The sequence below is a fragment of the Schistocerca cancellata genome, chromosome 9 (genome assembly GCF_023864275.1).
Source record: "Schistocerca cancellata isolate TAMUIC-IGC-003103 chromosome 9, iqSchCanc2.1, whole genome shotgun sequence".
NCBI lineage: Eukaryota > Metazoa > Arthropoda > Insecta > Orthoptera > Acrididae > Schistocerca > Schistocerca cancellata.
Genome location: NC_064634.1, coordinates 158,735,788 through 158,754,811, shown reverse-complemented (window position 1 = coordinate 158,754,811; position 19,024 = coordinate 158,735,788). Strand labels below are relative to the sequence as shown.

Below are 19,024 nucleotides of genomic sequence, written 5' to 3'. Positions count from 1 at the left end.
TCATTTTTTCAATTTTAAGTAATTACCATTAAAATACGTGAGTATTATCTGCATTTCCATAAAACAGAAAGGTTGGCACTCAGTTTCAAAGAATATAACACCATATCTAATTTTCTGCTTAGTTTTAGGTTTGTAACTGATTTTCTAAACTGATTTTGACTATTCCTAGTTAGTATCTTTCATTACAGGGTGAAATCAGTAACTGCTTTGTAACTTAAATTCTATTGTTGATGTATAAACAAATATAAATTCTGTACTAATTATAAACATTTGGAAGATGAAATACTAGTAATCTTAAAGTATCTATTTAGCTCTATTTGAAAACATGTTAGCAAAACCAGCCCTGAATTAATTCCAAAGTAATTAACAGTTTTCTCAAAAGTATTGTTAGTGTAACAATATTTGTTAATTTCATGATTTTAACAAATAATTTGGCCTAACTCTCGTAGTAGAAGAAACTGTTAAAATAACCAATTTTTCGATGTATTCAGCTAATTGAATGAAGAAAGTTTCAACTGTAATTTCTGTAAATTTAGCTTTAAACAATGTGTAGTTTCAGTACCTATTATTGTGATGATATATAAGGGCCCGATTTTTGGTCACTAGACAGTCAGTCCATGGCCAAGTTTCAGACAAGAAACCTGTACTGGTTAGAACATCAACAATGCTTCAACTTAACTGTGGAATAAGTGTTAAACAATTAGGTCATGTGTAAAAACAATGACAATGTCTGCTCCATATGTACTTGTTTATTGTTCAAGAACCGTGAACTTTGTGGTTAAGTTTTACTGCTGATAGATGTCCAACAGGAAACTATTGTAGCAGTATGCAGAGGTTTGCCTGCAAACTATTAATGAGGCTTATCGAAAGTTAAACAATAGTGCACTGGCCATATAAATGTGTATATGGGGGGTTGTGTAAAGTGAGAGAAAAAGACAGTGAAAAACAACTGAGCATCTGTTGGCTACATTATTTACCATAATCAGTGTCTAAATTACATACCACATTTTTCAGCCAGTGTAGCAATGCAGTACGTCGACACTGATGAAAATCAATGAAATAAATGAAACCAGGTGGAATCGCTGCAAAGGGGGGGGGGGGGGGGGGGGAGATCTGAGAGAAGCTGAACAAATATCCTGTTTCCTGCCATATTGTTCCACAGCATTCTCAACAAGATAATATCAACCTACTGAGTTCCCTTTATAAATTTTCTGATGTACCTGCCCTGTTAAGGGATCTAACATTTCACATCCTGGCTCATAGAATGCCAGTTTTACTTTTCCTTGTGATGACATCCTCCTGAGTAGTCCCCAACCAGTAATTCAAATGGGGGTCATTTTATCCTCACAATATCTTGTGCAGGAAGATGCCATCACACAGTAGAGCTATATACATTCGGAAAAATGACAGCTGCAGTTTCCCCCCTTGCTTTCAGCAGTTTGCAGTACCAACACAGCAAGGAAGTGCTGGCTGACGTTAAAAGGCCAAATAAGCCACTCATCCAGACTGTTGTTCTTGCAGCTACTGAAGAGGCTGCTGCCTCACCTGTTTGTCTGGCCTTTGCATACATGACCCTCCGTTGTCGTTGCAGCTAGAGCATGACTATCCGTATCGATACACAAGCCACCTGAACTCAGCAAGGCTCATGGCTCATGGAGATACTTCGTATCAACTAATTATAACTGAAGGTACTCAAATTACAACATACAAAACCATCTTTTTTGGAAAAAAATATTGCTCTTCCTCTTACACTTACTAGCTGCTGTTTTTATCCATTACCTCATACTAAGCATTTATGTAACTTTACTGATTTCAGAGAAAACTGTCAATTGACTGAACTGGCAATGTCAATAACTGTTAAGATCGGCATTACAGTTATGTGATATGTCCAAATATTATGATAAATTTTACGTGTGACCAATACTCATTTACTTTATTTTTGAAATTTTGGGGATTTCCCACCTGATTTCCACTGGCAGCATTTTAGAAACTTCAGGATCAGAATATAAACCTCCATTCTGACACCTATACAGGGATGCAAAGACTCTATAGAAATAATTTTTACTTTTAGTATTCCAGTAGAAAATTTCATAGTTCATCCTAAACTCACTGCTAATGTTAATCACAAATACCATCTGAACATAAGTGTACTGACATGCTAGTGTAAGAATCAAACAGTTCCAGAAGAAGCTTCTGTAAGAATTCTGTTATAAATGTTATACAAGAATGAATTTTCACTCTGAAGTGGAGTGTGCACTGATTTGAAACTTCATGGCAGATTACACTGTGTGCCGAACTGGGACTTGAACCTGGGACCTTTGCCTCTCGCAGGCAAGTGCTTTATCAACAACTATCCAAGCACAACTCATGACTTATCAACTGCCTGGAAGGGTAGTTTCCAAAATAAATTTTCACTCTGTAGCAGTGTGCAGTGATTTGAACTTCCCAGCAAATTAAAATTGAGTACTACACTGGGTCTTGAACTTGGGGCCTTTGCATATGGCTGGTAAGTACTTTAGCAACTGAGCTATCTGAGAATGATTCACAAGCTGTTCTCACAGCTCTACTTCCACCAATACTTCATATCCTATTTTCTGTGTGTCTGCAATATCCTTTCTTCCAGCAGTGCTTGTCCTGCAAAGTATTCGCGAGAATTTCCACAAAATTTGGAATGTACGGGATGGGGTATTGGTGAAAGTAGTGCTGTGAGATTGGGTTGTGAGTTGTGATTCTGTAGCTCAGTTGGTAGAGCACTTGCCCAAGAAAGGTTAAGGTCCCAGGTTCGAGTCTCCATCCAGAATACTGTTTTAATCTGCCAGGAAGTTTCAACTTCATACAATATTCATACTATAAACTTCTGTAAAAGAAATATTGTTTGGCTGTAGCTGCATTTCTCTATATGATTATGCCATAGTACTGAGCGAAATTATGCAAAGTATACTGAGAATCTCATATGCAGGTCAGCACAATGAGAGGGATTACTAAAAGCAAGCAGACATAACTGAGCTCTTGGGTTACCTTATTCAAATGGTGGCACCACCTCAGTTAGTTATCCATCTTGATACTTAAGAATTTCATAAATAAAGTGTTTTTAATATATTAACATGGGTCGCTGTTTCTGGTATCTGCCATTTTTATTTGTCTTGAATTAATTGCTATCAGTTTTTGTAAGATTAGAGTTAAACTATTTACAATGAACCAGTTGCAGTACTCTTCCACTGTTCTGCTGGCTGTATCTAGTATGGATTTATTTGGTCTCTCTATCAGTATACTTACTACATCGGTAAGCATCACTGTCTCAACCATTTACACCTCAGCACACAACACACTATGTTAGCAGGTATTTGGCCATCAATCATACAATATTAATTAGTTTCCCATTGGTTTTCATAGTTTTTACACATGCAGAAAATAGTGTCTGGTCGTCTTCTTTTGAGATTCCTTTCTCTTTCTCTTTTTCAAATTTTCTGTTAGCAACAAATTTCTAATTTGTGTATATGTCAGCATTTCTTCAATAGGTGATATATAGGCCTTCACCTTTCATTTCAAAAGTTGTTAATTTATTTTTATGATTTATGATTAAAATACTAAGAGATAGTAAGTTAGAAATTTAAAGTTGTAGAATATACAAGATTCATTTATATAATAGGAGTGTCATAACAGGAATGTCACAGGACACAATATCTTTAACTTAAATCTGAAAGAATGAAAATAAATACATCTGAGGTAGTTTTTTGAGCCAGAATTACCTGTAAATTCAATGTAAATCTTTGTGGTTGGCCCCAGAACAGTAGCAACAAAAAGCCTAGCATATGAATACAATTTCGTAAAGTTTCAGAAGAGACTGTCCTACAGGAAATGTCCAGATAAGGAGACAAAAGTCCAATTGAAAGACTTGCACCTGGCCATTGAGCCACATGAAATCAACTGTCCACTTATACTGTTGACTGCACACATACACTTCACTAATTTTTTTTAAAGTTACTTGTGACAACCATTACCATAACTGATCCTATATCAACACGAATGTCAAATACTGCAAATATTTTACTTTCATTGTTGGGTGGTTATAATTTCTTGCAACTGACTTAAAATACATTAAAAAAATAATCTCTCACATAAAACTGAGATTTTCTTTTAAGTTAATTTTTCTAATACTTCTGCATATACCTTTGTTAGTAGGTGGAGGACCACAGCTACAGATTTTAGCTCAATTGTGATAGATATTCCTGCCCAAACAGACTTGACATGTGCTAAAATTGACACCTTCAAGTCTAATAATGCTGTCCTTTTGTTACGTATTGAAGTTTCTTTTTAATATTTTAGTGGTATCATCATGGGTGTCCATAGAAATTTATCCAGGTGGTATATCTCTACAATTACTATTTTTTAGGTAAATGAGTACTGTCTCATTGTGATAAGCCATGTAATGCTACAGCTGGCTAAAGGAGAGTTTAGCGGAATAACAGAAAATAACTTCCAGCAGTGTATCAGAATTCTGTATCAAATAAAAATATGTGCTTCAGATTCAAGGGTGGGGGTGATAAAGATCCCCTCTTGTCTCCCCCTTCCCCATCCTTGTAGATGTTTATGGTTGTCAGCTACAGTATATTACATTTCTTGTCTTGAATTTATGCAAGCCCTACTGCTTTTCAGAAGTACTTTGTGTATGCTCCAGTAGAGTTTGCAAGAATAAGAAAGAGGTACTGCCAAACAAACTCTGTGAGTTGGGCCATAAGGTGAAGTTTCAGATTCAAGTCACAGTTCAGCTTAGCTTTATGGGTTGAAAAATTACAGCAGATTAAAAGCCATTTATAAAACAATGAATAAAACTAAACTTGTGAGAACAGAAGTTCCTTTTCCTTGATAAAATGTAAAAGGCAGAAAAAGTAAACATTTTAGTTACATTTCTACATAATGTTGAAAATGGTATTACAATGTCTGTAGTCACATCAAGTAAGCTAAGCCGCCAAGTGAGCTGTCAGGTCACACAGAACAACAAAACTACAAAAATAAATATGCAAAACAAAAATTATTACACTGAAGCGCCAAAGAAACTGGTTTAGGCATGTGTATTCAAGTACAGAGGCATGTGAACAGGCAGAATATGGTGCTGTGGTCGGCAATGCCTATATAAGACAACAAGTGTCTGGCGCAGTTGTTAGATCAGTTACTGCTGCTACAATTGCAGGTTATCAAGATTTAAGTGAATTTGAACGCGGTGTTATAGGCGACACATTTACAATGGGACATTCTATCTTCGAGGTAGCAATGGAGTTGAGATTTTCCCACACAACCATTTCAGAAGTGTACTGTGAATACCAGGAATCTGATAAAACATCAGATCTCTGACACCACTGCGGCTGAAAAAAAAAAAACCTGCAAAAACAGAACCAACAACAAAAGAGAATCATTCAAAGCGACATAAGTGCAACCCTTCCATAAAAGGCTGCAGATTTCATTGCTGGGCTCTCAACAAGTGTCAGCGTGTGAACCATTCAAGGGAACATTGTCAATAGGGGCTTTCAGAGCCCAAGGCCCACTCATGTACCATTGATGACTTCACAAAACAAAGCTTTATGCCTCAACTGGGCCCATCAACACCAACATCAGGCTGTTGATGACTGGAAACATGTTGCCTGGTTGGATGAGTCTCATTTCAAATTGTGTTGAGTGGATGGACATGTACTCGTATGGAGATAGCCTCATGAATCCAAGGATCATGCATGTCACTGTTCAAGCTGGTGGAGGCTCTGTAATGGTGTGGTACACATGCAGTTGGAATGATAGGGGACCCCTGATATGTCTAGATATGACTTTGTGAGGTGACACATACGTACGCATCCTGTATGATTACCTGCATCAATTCAAGTCCATTGTGCATTCTGAAAGACTTGGGCAATTCCAACAGGACAGTGTGACATGCCACATATCCATAATTGCTACAGAGTGGCTCCTGGAGCAATTTTATGAGTTTACACACTTCCGCTGGCCAGCAAATGCCCCAGACATGAATATCATTGAGCATATCTGGGATGCCTTGCAAAGTGCTGTTCAGAAGAGATCTCCACCCCCTCATACTCTTACAGCCACACAGTTAGGTATCTGTGTGGACATGTGTGTGAGAATTTACAGATGCAGGATTCATGGTGTCAATTCCCTCCAGAACTACTTCAGACATTAGTCAAGTCCATGCCATGCCATGCTGTGGCACTTTTGCTTACTCATGGGGGGCCCTGCATGATATTAGGCAGGTGTACCAGTTTCTTTGGCTCTTCAGTTATATGTTCTAGGAAGAATATGGGTGACTTAATAATACTTAATATTAATCAGTTCTCTGTGGATATGCATGAAAAATGTAAGCTATTCCTGACATAGTGGAATAAAATGTAAACATTTAATACAATGTACATTTTCCAAATGTATGTGTGAGGGTGTTAGAAAGACAGGTTTTCACAATTATGTCAGTTGCTCTCTCTCGCTCTCTCAGGATGGAAGCAAGAAACAAAAATGAGAAAGGCAACCACTCACCTCAAACAGAAACTTGTGGTATATAGAGACATGCGATACCACAAACACCTTGCTACCTTTCAGGCTCTTTTTCTGTCTTAACTATAAATTCTCACACACATGTCCATACAGATACCTAACTGTGTGTAGTTATAGTAGAGAAATAGTAGCAGTTTGAAAGCTAGTAAAGTCTCAATGTTGCTATGTGTTTCTGTGTACCAAGGTCAATCAGCTAGATGAACGTAGTTGCTTTTTCTCGATTATGTTTTCTTTTTGCATAATTACAGTGTATTCTTGCAGATTTCTGTCCAAGGGAAATGTACACATGTAGGACAATACTTATAATTCTAGTGTGAAATAGAAACAATGGAATGAGGAAAGCTAGCCACTCATAAGGGAAGTAGGGAGCAGTGAACAGGTTATAAAAATCAACTGAATATAGTTTATGATATTGCAAAATTTGTAAGTTGAGTAACTATTTCCATATTATATTTTGTCTGTCTAGCTATTGTATGGTGCAGTCACTATTAGTGTGTGATGCATTTACTCAATCCTTTGAATGCACCTGTTTATATATAATTTGACATCATGAAACAAATTCATCAAAAGAGGTAATAAATGCTTACATGTTGCCATGTTCATCTTTGTCTGTGAGTTTTGTTTCTGGATATGCAAAGATTATGGCCCATGCTCTGTCCTTCATTTGTTCTACCATGCGACCAGGCATCCTGATCCTGTTGATGGCTGGCTCACTGCATCCATCCATTGCATCAGGAATGTTCACACCTGGCAAAATAGGGCGTAGGACCTGAGGGACCTGAGGTGAGAGTGGAGGTGTAGGTGCGGATGCCAGAGGCTGTGTCTGTTGCTGTGGCTGTAGCAGAATAGGTGGTGGTGGTGGTGGTGGAGGCATTACTGTTTTTGGCCGTTGCTGCAACACCACAAGCATTCCGGGCTGTAATGCCTGGACGACTGGTGAAATGGGGGCAGGTGCAATACCTGAAAATGTAAACATGTAAAACTGCTGAAACATGACACGTATAACATCTAAATTTAAATGCTGACCATTAAAATTGCAGCATTACAGTCTTGATTAAAATTACTAGACAGTTGATGTCTGTCACTGGTGCCACATCGGTTGCTGGGCTGCCACTCAGTTATATGGGACACACAAGCACAGTGGATCACATCACAAGTGCTGTTAATATGTAAAGCAGAGTATGTTGGAATACACTACCACGAAGTATGTTGGAAATGCAAGATGCTCTGATGACAGCTGATTCTATGTAACCAATGAATGAAATGTGGCAGACAACGCATTCTGTACCCTGAATTTAAACTCATGCCCTAAGCTAACTACAGCCTCATGACATGCGATATATCCCAGAAAATGGCAGTTAACAATCTGTTGTAGAACTAAAATCACGATAATTTTGTTACCAGTGATTGAAGTTAATCTGTATGAGAAAACTCAAGACAGAAAAAATTCTGTTTCAGTACTAAAAACAAACTGTAATGTCTCACTATCACTGGTTACCTGATGTTATACTCACACTGGCTATATGAGCCAACTGATGAGCAGTCCTTGTTGACACTTGGTTGCAGATTACAGGCAACACAGGCAGATTCCAACAAAAAAGAATGACAGGGAGAAAAATAAGAGCAAATAAAAAAGTCAATATGATGATGAAAATGATGAGTAGAAAACTATAAACAAAAAAATAGAGAAATTAAAAAAATGTCACTACTTTTACTGAGATTCAAATCTACAACCTTCTACATGCCAGGCTTACACGCTAATCATTCGGCTCACATGCTACCGATTGAGCTACAGCAAAACACTGGGTTAAGACGTTTTATTTATGACTGTAGCATTCTGGTCACAACAATGAATTGCAGAATTCAAAAATTCAGCTTCACACATCATCATGTGAAGCTTATTTAATCTAAGCCAATCTCTGTGATTATTATAAGAGTATATGTGACAGTGAATCACATTTTGTGTGGAAGTATCCAGTACTGTTTGGTTAATGCTGTGTATGAAAGGTGTGTGTTTCCTTAGCATCGTGTGTGTGTGTGTGTGTGTGTGTGTGTGTGTGTGTGTGTGTGTGTGTGTTTCAGGATCCAAACACTTCAAGAAATAATTCTGGACAAGGAATTGGAAGTGAACTGATCAATTGTTGCGGCAGCTCAGCAATGGCGAACGGTTTGGGCGTGACGCAGAGCGCTCCGAATGGGGGAAACCAGCTCCAATGCATGAAGTGTCAACTTTCAAGCAATTTTAATCAGACTACAGAAAGTCAGCAAATAACAAAATTTTACTTATTGTGCATATGGATTATAGTAGAAAGAATACATTATTTAATTTGTAGACAGTACAAGCATATACAGAAAGTGAAATTAAATACAAAGAACTGCCACCTAACACAGCTGGGCACCAAATCAATCTGAGCTTTGATGACAGATACAGCTACATCACCACTTCATGCTGCTTCAACTCTGTGCCAGAGTTCATCATTGGTCATGGCTGGTGAGTTATGATGAGCCAGCCTCTAGGCAACCCCTGACTAGATGTTGTCATCAGGTGGTAGATTTGGGTGGCATGCAGGTCAGGGCAACATTCCAATGCCCTCTGCATCGCAGCAGATCAGGACAGTATGGGCAACATGTGGTCTTGCACTATCTTGTTAAAATAGGTCATGGATACCTCAAAATGTAATGCCTGCTGTCCACATTACTGGCTATGTAAAACAAAGATGATTGCATTGTGTTCTATATGCAGTGATGGATACAGGAAAACCTCAAGGAGGGGGCACTAAAGATATCTTGAGCTACCTTTACTTTTATCGTAATAAAAATTGCTGCAACTTTTCTCGTACGTATGTGTTAGCTGTCTATGTGCCACACAGAAACGCGTGTGCTACATAGGAAAGTACAGCTACTTGATTCAATTCAGTTGAGTCAACTGATGGATGAAACAAACAAATAGTGTGTGGGTCGACTATCGGGGGTGGCGCAGGTGGCAATTTGGGCGGCCCAGCTATGGGCAGCGCATGCCCCATGCGCCCCCTGTAAGTATCCGCCACTGACCATATGACACAACATACCATCACACAAGGTGCTGGGGCTTTATGATGTGATGAATACAACCAGACAAGGTCCATCTTGGAGCCACCACACATGTATATGTCAACCATGATGCTGCATGCAGAATCAGGACACAGCTAAAAAGATGGCTCAGTGCCTCTCCAACGCCCAGTGATGTTGTTTGGCACACCACTGTCTGTTGCATTATCCACGAAAGCTGCAACAATGTTGGCCATGTTGACAGTCCATGCTTCACCAGATGTCACTGCACTATCCCCACCTTGATCAAACAAGTCAATTTCCTGACTCAAGTCATTTGACATAGTTAGGTACTGCACAGAAGAGCAAACAAAAAGTCCATCTTCTCGACTGGTAGTCATCACACAGGTGTCCTGAGACCACGCATGGTGTTGAGTATGACCCTCCTGCACCCATTCATTCTGTATCATATTTACATACCATTTGTGAGGTCCTGACCAACATGAGCAGCAGTATCATGAAATGACAAACCATGGTCTTAGTAAGCCACACTCTTGCTACTGTCAAATAAAAAGACGTGCTGGTGGATGTTTTTAAAATGGTATTACTCTTACCAATTTTGTGAGGTTGCTAATAACTTGAATATGCAGTATGCAGTACACACAGGCCAATTTGACATTTGTTGCATTCTGTCTTCATGGCATAACAATATTAATGCCCAGCTGTGTATGTATTTGTTATCAGTGCGATTCTTTGTACAAACAAAGACAGCAGTACGTGGTGTTAGGTGATATCCTGATAGGAAATTTAGAATTATTTATGTTAGAAGAGTATCGGTGCTTAACATTTCCACTTTCTGTTATTATTGCCATGTTCAAGAAGACAAGAGACGGGTTATTATACAGCAGCTGTCTCTTGATACTCTCATCTTTGGTACAGTAAAATGTATTCCAATTGTCAACATACCTATCTGTGTATGGAGATTTGTGGGTTGTGCAACTACTTGAGCATTCATTGTCACCACTTTCTCTGTGTCAGTCCTCATCACACCTGACATTACAGATGAAGGGGAGCCAACTGAAAAATCACTGGAATAGTCGCTGCAATCACTGCAACCACTATCAGGAGAGGGTGGTAGTTGTGGTCCATCCATTGCCCCCTAAACAAAACAACAACAAAAAGCCTTTAGGTATACATCATTCAGTCTGTCTGCAACTAGATATAAAATTATTAACAAAGGTATTTAACAATGAATATGCAGGCAAATGTTAAAATCTTTTATCTCTAATAATAAAACACAGCTCTTTTCTCATTTGTCGTAGTTAAAAGTAACATAAAATGTAACTTCCATGCTTGTGGATGTAATTCAGCCTATCATTCAATAGATCATTTATATATATTTACCTCTATTCTAATCCTGCCAGTACAGTGTCAATATTTCCTTTGTAGCTACATACCAACGTGATTCTAGTCTATCATATGTTATTTTGGCATCCCCAACTTCTCACATTACTTTCTTCTGCAATGAAGTATTTCTCATTAGGATGCCAAAGTGGGATAACTTCTCCTTAACACAGCCTTTTTTCCAACTTGCTGTTATCAACAATGCACAATTCATGAAAGTTTGTATTATGTGCAACTACACTAAATTTTAGTGGTGCTAGTTACAGAAATAAACACCCATAGCAATTTACTACATACTTATTTTAATATATCCTTACCAGAAGCGTATGGCTTCAGAAGAAATGAATGGGGAGCAGTAGTTGAGAAGGGAATGAGATAGGGTTTTATCCTATCCATGTCCATGTGACATTGAGCAATCAGTAAAGAAATCCAAGAAAATGTGGAAAGGGAATTAAAATCCACAACAAAGTGTGATTGATTATGTCAATGATATAATTCTGCCATGGATGACAAAGGATTTGGACAGTCAGTTTAATGTAAGGAATAGTGTCTTTAAAAGAAGTTAAAAGATGAAAATCAACAAAAAAGTGAAAACAATAGTAATGGAAAGTAGTCAAATCAAATCAGCTGGTGCTCAGAGGATGAGATCAGGAAATGAGGCACTAAAATTTGTGCTATTTGGGTAACAACATAAATGATGATGGCAAAAGTAGAAAGGATTTTAAATGCAAACAGGCAATAGCAACATAAGATTTTTTAAAAAAGAGAAATTTTTGTTAACACTTAATATAAAATTAAGCATTATGAAGTATTCTTCTGAAGGTATTTATTTGGAGTGTATCTTGTATGGAAGTGAAATGTGTTCAATAACATGTTCATAAAAGAATTTAAGCTTTTGAAATGTCATGCTATGAAAGAATTATAAAAACTAAATGGTTAGACTGAATTACTAATAATGTAGTACTGAACTGAATTAGGGAGAAGAGAAATTTTACCACAACTTAACTAAAGTAAGAGATTCATTGATAGTGGAAGAGGGAGAGTAAACAATGCAGAGGGTGACCAAGCCTTGTTGAACACAGTAAATAGTTTCAAATGTAGGTAATTCAGCAGAGATGAAGAGGCTTGCACAGGTCAGACTAGTGTTGAGACTGCATCAAACAGCCTTTGGACTCAAGACCAATAACACAGTCTGTAAACTGTGTTCCTCTACTTTTTTTAAAGAAATTTGTATAGGTCTTGCTGGTCAGTTAATCATATAACTTCCAAAACCCAGTTACAGAAACATTAACTGTAGGACATATGTTACAAATACAAAGGGAAATGAGGAAGAGGTCACCTTTTCAGTTTAATTTTTATTCAAATAGACATCTATGCTAGTGATGCATGTCAGGTTACATTTTACCATACACAGAAATTATTGAAAGAAAGCCAAACCAAACAGAATAGTGAAACACAGAAATAGAATTTTCTGAAATGTCTTTTACTCCTTACAAGGGCTTCTACTCCTTACATTTATAACACAATCAAATTATATTTCTCAAAATTTTACAAATTAACCTTGCTCAATGACTTGGTAAAAATCTGCTACATTGTTTTCCAAATTTACTTTACAAATATCTATAATTCCATTCATGTAACATTCATTCATGAAATGGTGGAGTGTTTCAATGTACTTTGTATTTTTAGTAAAGTTACCATATCTAACAATACTGATTGCCCCTGAGTTCTCTTCATATACTTTCATGGGCTCATCAGATTTTGCATCAAAGCTATTCAAAATATCTAGAATTAATTTAACCTCAATGACTACTTCTGACAATGCTACAAACTCAGCAAAAGTAGAGGATTTCATAATGCTTTCTTGTTTCTTAGATTTCCAAATTATGTAATTACGTAACATGACACGGACTTACAAACTACACTATCACTTGCCCAATCTGCATCTATAAAACAATCCAAGAAATCAATATTTTCAGTTCTTTCATAGATTAACTTCAAGGAAAGTATACTTAAAGTATCACTATAACATCACTGAAACCTACTTCCATAGTTTACACTGTAATTTACATATGGCCATGTTCCTGAGCTAATGCACACGAGAGCACCTATCAGGTTTCTGGACATAATATCATGACTTGCACCTTGAGCTGGTTCTAGTTTCAAATTAACTTCTGTTGGTGTACTGTACAACTTTGAATATTCAATCTGATATTTCTTAACTATACATTCAATAAGCTTTCCTGACTAAGAGTCAATATTCACTTTGCATAATTATAATCAATATTTAGTCCCAGACATTTCTTTACTTCACTGAAGTCTTTCATTTGAGATCACTTGGATAACAACTTCTTGGTTTCTTGTAATTTCTCTTTACTTGTACAACAAAATAGCATACCATCAACAAACACAGTTATACAGAACACATAATTTGCACTTATAAATACATGTATGTAGTAATCAAATTTACTTCTTTAAAAACTCGGAATTTTTAAAAAGTAAATATTAGAAGTAAAGGAAACCACTCACCAAATAGCAGAAGCGTTATGGTGTTGACAGACACACGCAAAGGAGAAAGGAAACTTGCTAGCTTTCAGAATCAATCCTTTCTCAAGTTAGTGTACACGCGCGCACGCGCGCGCGCGCGCGCGCGCGCGCACACACACATGGGTCAAGAAGAGGGGTTGAGGTGGCTAGCTAGTGGCTCAGAGGGAGTATGGAAGGGAGGGTGACACTTATATGGGCTAGGCATATGATGAATAGATGCTGAAGTCAGAGTTTACGTGGAAACATGAATTTAATACATGCTGTGCCCCTGCCCCACCAGGTGTGGTAGATCAGTGATCGGCTGGTGGCCGATGTCATGCCTAGCATGTTCTGACTCTCAGTGCCGTCTGGTCTATGTTTTGTTTACTGTGTGGGTCGGATTTGCTCTGGACACTCTGCAGTGGACACTGGTTGTGATTTACAGTTGGGTGGAGGCTGTGGGGACAGTGGGTTAATGCAGATTGGGACGAGGACGGTTGTAGGAGTGAAGGATGTGTTGCAAGAATAGCTCCCATGTGCATAGTTTAGAAAGGATGGTGGTGGAGGAAGGATCCAGATGATGTATTTGGCCAGTTTGGCAATGGCCATTCATTCTGGTGGACAGCTGGTTGGTTGTGATTCCGACATAAAAAGCTGTACTGTGATTGTGACAGATCTGGTATATGACTTGGCTGCTTTCACAGGTGGCCCTGCCTCTGATGGGGTAGGATAAGTGATGGGTGGGTGGACTGGGAATGCCTTGTACCTACACCTTCCACAAGAGGCAAGAAGCAAGAAGTTGAGAATGGGAGTGGCATAGGGATGGGCTAGGATGTTGTGTAGGTTGAGAAGGCGGGAGGGGTGGGAAACATCTTTGGTAGGACGTGCCTAATATCTGGGCATGTCGATAAAATAATCAAAGCCCTGGCAAAGGATATAGTTCAACCGTTCCAGCCCAGGCTGATATGGGTGATGAGGAGGGTGCTCTCATGTAGCTGATCCTTGTAGGTGGTGGAGGATTAGAGATGTGTGAAGATATGGCACAGGAAATGTGTTTACAGCCAAGGTTTTGGGGGTGTGATGTCCCTCGTGAGACCTTCAGCACAGTGAGCATGGGAGTCCTGAGCTTATCATCCTCCTTGCAGACAATGACTCCCCTGTTGTGATGAATCTGAGTAAGAACCTAACATAAGGATTCTGACAACTGTCTGATTCCCCCATCTATAAGTTTTGCCATTGTGATCCCATCCCTGAAGCCCAATGTAACATCTAAATCCCTAATGAAATCCTTAGGCACATCCCATAACCTTTCCCCTGAGTCCACCTCCATCCTCACCCAATAACACCCCACACACCCACCTTCTCCATGCTCCACAAACCCAACAATCCTGGAACTTGTTATTGCACTCCTACGCACTCCTACTGAAAGAATATCTGCTCTGGTTGACCAACACCTCCAACCAACTGCCCAAAACCTAGCCTTTCAAATCAAAGATACTAATCACTTACTTCACCAACTCTCCACCACCCCCGATCATTTTCCTCCTGGATTCTTGGTCATCACTATTGATGCACCTACCTATACACCAACATCCCTCATTCCCATGGCCTTGCCACTATCGAACACTACCTTTCCCACCGTCCTACAGATTTCAAACCAACTATCTCATTCTGCATACACTACATCGTCACAAATAAGTACATGTCCTTTAGCTATGTGGCACCCTCCTAATCTGACTTTTTTGTGGCCCATCTAGAGGAAGCCTCCATAGCCTCTCAAAACCCCAAACCCCTTGCCTGATTTTGGTTCAATGACAATATCTTCATAGCCACTCCACCCTATCATCATTGCTTCACAACCTCAACACCTTCTCTTCCATCTACTTCACATGATCCTCCTCTACCAAATGCACCACCTTTATGAATGTTGACCTACACCTCTCTGATGGCTCCAGTCACATCTATGTCCACATTTGAGCCATAAATAACCAACAGTAGCAGTCTTTTGACAGCTGTCACCCCTTCCATACAAAAAAAAAACCATGCCTATACAGTCTGGCCACCCATGGATGGTGTACCTGCAGTCATGAGAACTCCCTTGACCAGTACACTGAAGGTCTTCTGAAGGCCTTCACAGACAGACAGTACCCCCTCCCTCTCCCAAACTTAGTCTGTAAATACCTCACATACCTATAATTCTTGCTCCCATCCAAAAGAAGCAGCTACAAAGCAGAGACCCCTCATCACCTAAAATCATCCTGGACTGGAACAACTGTACCATACTCTTCACAAGGGCTTTGTTTATCTACCATCAGGTTCAGGAATGAGGGATGTCCTACTCAAGATCCTTATCACCCTTCTTGAGATGTTATTCCACTGCACACCCAACCTACACAATGTCCTGGTCCATCCCTATGCCACTCCCACTCCCAACCCCTTGCCACAGTGTCATATCCCTTTGGAAGACCCAGGTGCTCTATTCACCCCTTGTCAATTGTTACTCCTGTTCCCAGGCATACTCTGTCCCAACAGAGGCATGGCCAACTGTGAATGCAGCTATGTCATATACCAACTCTGCTGCAATCACTGCACAAATTTTTATGTTGGTATGACAACCAACCAGCTGTCAACCAGAAGAAATGGCCATCACCAAATTGTGACCACAAAAAAAGTTGACCACCCAGTGGCACAACATGCAGCTGAGCGAAACATCATCAGTTTTAATGGCTACTTCATGACCCAGGTCATCTGAATCCTTCCCTTCACCACCAGCTCTTCTGAACTACACTGATAGGAGTTACCTTAGCAACATATCCTTTGTTCCAATAAGTCTCCTGGTCTCAATCTGCATTTAACCTACTGACCCTACATTCTCAACCAACAGTTATTCCTTCCTCTATGTTATCATCCCCTCCAAATACAAGTCTCCATGTTATCCTCCACCGTGTGCCACTCCCCATCACCTCCAGCACCCATGCACCACATATTTAGCCCTTGCACCTGCCACCCATCCCTCCCACATTCATAGGCAGCAAACCAGCTACCTCCCTCCAAGCCATCAGCTACACAATTCCAATCCCTCTTCCTGCCTCCCCCTATTCTCATCCTTTATCCACCCCAACCACCACAAATCCCATCCAACTACCAAACTGCAATAACAGCATTGTGTGTACAGCTGGCATTGTGTAGGAAATGGATGTGTGTGTCCTCTCCCCTCCCCCCCCCCCCTCCCGTGCAAGTGCGGTACATGCCCGTGCATGTGCGTATGTGCACGTGTGTGTGTGTGTGTGTGTGTGTGTGTGTGTGTGTGTGTGTGTGTGTGGATTGATTCCAAAAGCTAATATGTATTCTTTCTTTTTTGCATGTGTCTGCTGACAACTGAATGCTTCTGCTATTCAGTAAGTGGCCTTCTTTAGTCCCAAAATTTACATTTTGCCAGAACGTTCCTACTGTATTTAGGCTCTCTGACAACTCACTGAAACACGTACCACATGTGGGGACCTTTTTCTCAAGCTACACAAAACGTTATACCGCTTAAAAACTGAGCCGGCTTCATCCACGTATCCTGGAAGTTTCTTTACATAAATTTCTGAGGAAACTTTACCATTTTGAAATGCAGTCAGTATATCTGTTTATTCTACAATTAAGCTCTTTTGACAACACTATGACAGCAAAAGTTTCAGTTTTTGCATGTGGTGTATAAATATCATCCACAATTTCTTTTTGTTAAAATCTGCTTACAACTAATCTTGATTTACAAGTGTTATCTGACTTTCTTGTAAAAACCCACTTCACATCAAGAACACTTACATTATTTGATTAATTGTTAGTTTCCAAGTTTTATTCTTATTTAAACACTTAATTTCCTTATCCACAACTTGTTTCCTAACTTTTGGTTCATTACTATTTATCACTTCCTCAAAATATTGTGAACTACGAGCACTACTGAAATTCACATAAATAAAGTTACTCATTACATAATCATTAAATCTATCAGGCACTTTACGTTCTCTAGATGACTTTCTCAACTCACATTCTTGACTTCTTATGATTGCTTGAATCCTCTATGGGACCCTTTTCTTCCATTTGCTCATTTATAGGTTTACATTCTTTGCTTTTATACTCAGAATCACTAAAATGTCCACACTTTGAATCAGTGTCTTTTAGATCTATATACCTGACATCCTCTTCCACAACATCAACCTGTCTGGCAATGATGATTTTTTTATATATTTGCAGACTAAATCGATGAATGAAAATTTGTACCTAGACCGGGATTCAGATCCCGTACAAATTTTCATTCATTGCTTCAGTCTGTATACATACATACATACATCACAGATGCTTGAAATTTGAAAAGGTCTCTGGAACCATGTTGTTCCATTTGATAATTTTACAGTTAATCAGTACTTTGTATATAACTCCACAGGTCCATAAAAAATTCCAAAGTCTGCTTTACAGTCCAACTTTGACTTTCTTAATTATTACGGTGCATGTACAAAATACAGCTGCAAATGTTTAACATTAGGTTTCTTTATACATAATATTTCATGAGGGGTTTTCCTATCAGTGGTAATAGCTCAAATTCTGTTTTTAAGGCACACAGCTGCACCAGTGACTTTGAGCCAAAATTTCCTATCTACTCTTGCTTCAGCTAACAGCCATCAAAACATATCCATAACTGTTGTATCATTTAATTCATGTACATAGGGACGACATGGATTTAAAAAGATCCATTTCTGTCTTACAGAAAGGAAAGACATCTGAATTTAAATATTCTTTCCCATTGTTACATATCAATTTCTTAATAGTTTTACCAGTTAGATATTAAATTCCATTATCGTACTCATAAAACAATCAAACTTGATTTTTAGATTTGTCAGTGTACACTCCATCTTTGTTGGTATAATAATCAATAAAAGTGAGAAAATATATGTCTCCAGTGTTTGATTTCTGATAGTACGCACTGGCACTCCATACCAATACCTCTGACGAAAAAAAATCAGAGCCACAGACTTTGACATCTGACACAATAGAATTTTATTTTTTACTGGTATAAATGTTGTATTCACACTTTTAAAATGTGAAAGTGAGCATTGAAATAATGCTTTAAGAAATCTTAAACATCCCACAGATGATCAAAGTACAGGAACCCCTTTTTTTCTGAAAAAGGGCTGTGTATGCCCATGCAAACCGTGAGCTCAGAGCCCACTTCAAATCAGTATGAATAATGTCTAATGTTTCTTTTGTTTTGTTTCTATTATTTTCAAAAGTAAATTGTGCACTATATTTTCAATATAAAATTTACATCTGATAAATTCTGATTCTAAATTTGTTGGCAGTCCATCTTCTAACTGCTGTTCACACAATGCATTCAAATCGTTAAAATTTACATGTCCCAGAGTATGTTGTCATTTCATCTCCACGACTCTTACTACTGACAGCATTTACATTAATCTCTTTCTCATCAAATGTATTTGTCATTTTAGAAGCCTTTTTTTTCTTTTAAAGTAATCAC

At 38.6% G+C, this 19,024-nt stretch overlaps 1 protein-coding gene across 5 annotated transcripts in view; it reads right to left on the bottom strand.

Annotated features, from left to right (window-relative positions):
* LOC126101586 (histone acetyltransferase KAT6A-like) overlaps positions 1-19,024 on the bottom strand; it is a 295,397-nt gene that overhangs the window by 34,078 nt on the left and 242,295 nt on the right. For all 5 annotated transcript variants that reach the window (XM_049912240.1, XM_049912244.1, XM_049912242.1 and 2 more), the window contains 2 exons: positions 10,543-10,735; positions 7,137-7,509 (listed from right to left, as the gene is read on the bottom strand). In XM_049912240.1, the coding sequence (XP_049768197.1) occupies positions 7,137-7,509; positions 10,543-10,735 (566 nt within the window). The remainder of the gene's footprint in view (positions 1-7,136; positions 7,510-10,542; positions 10,736-19,024) is intronic.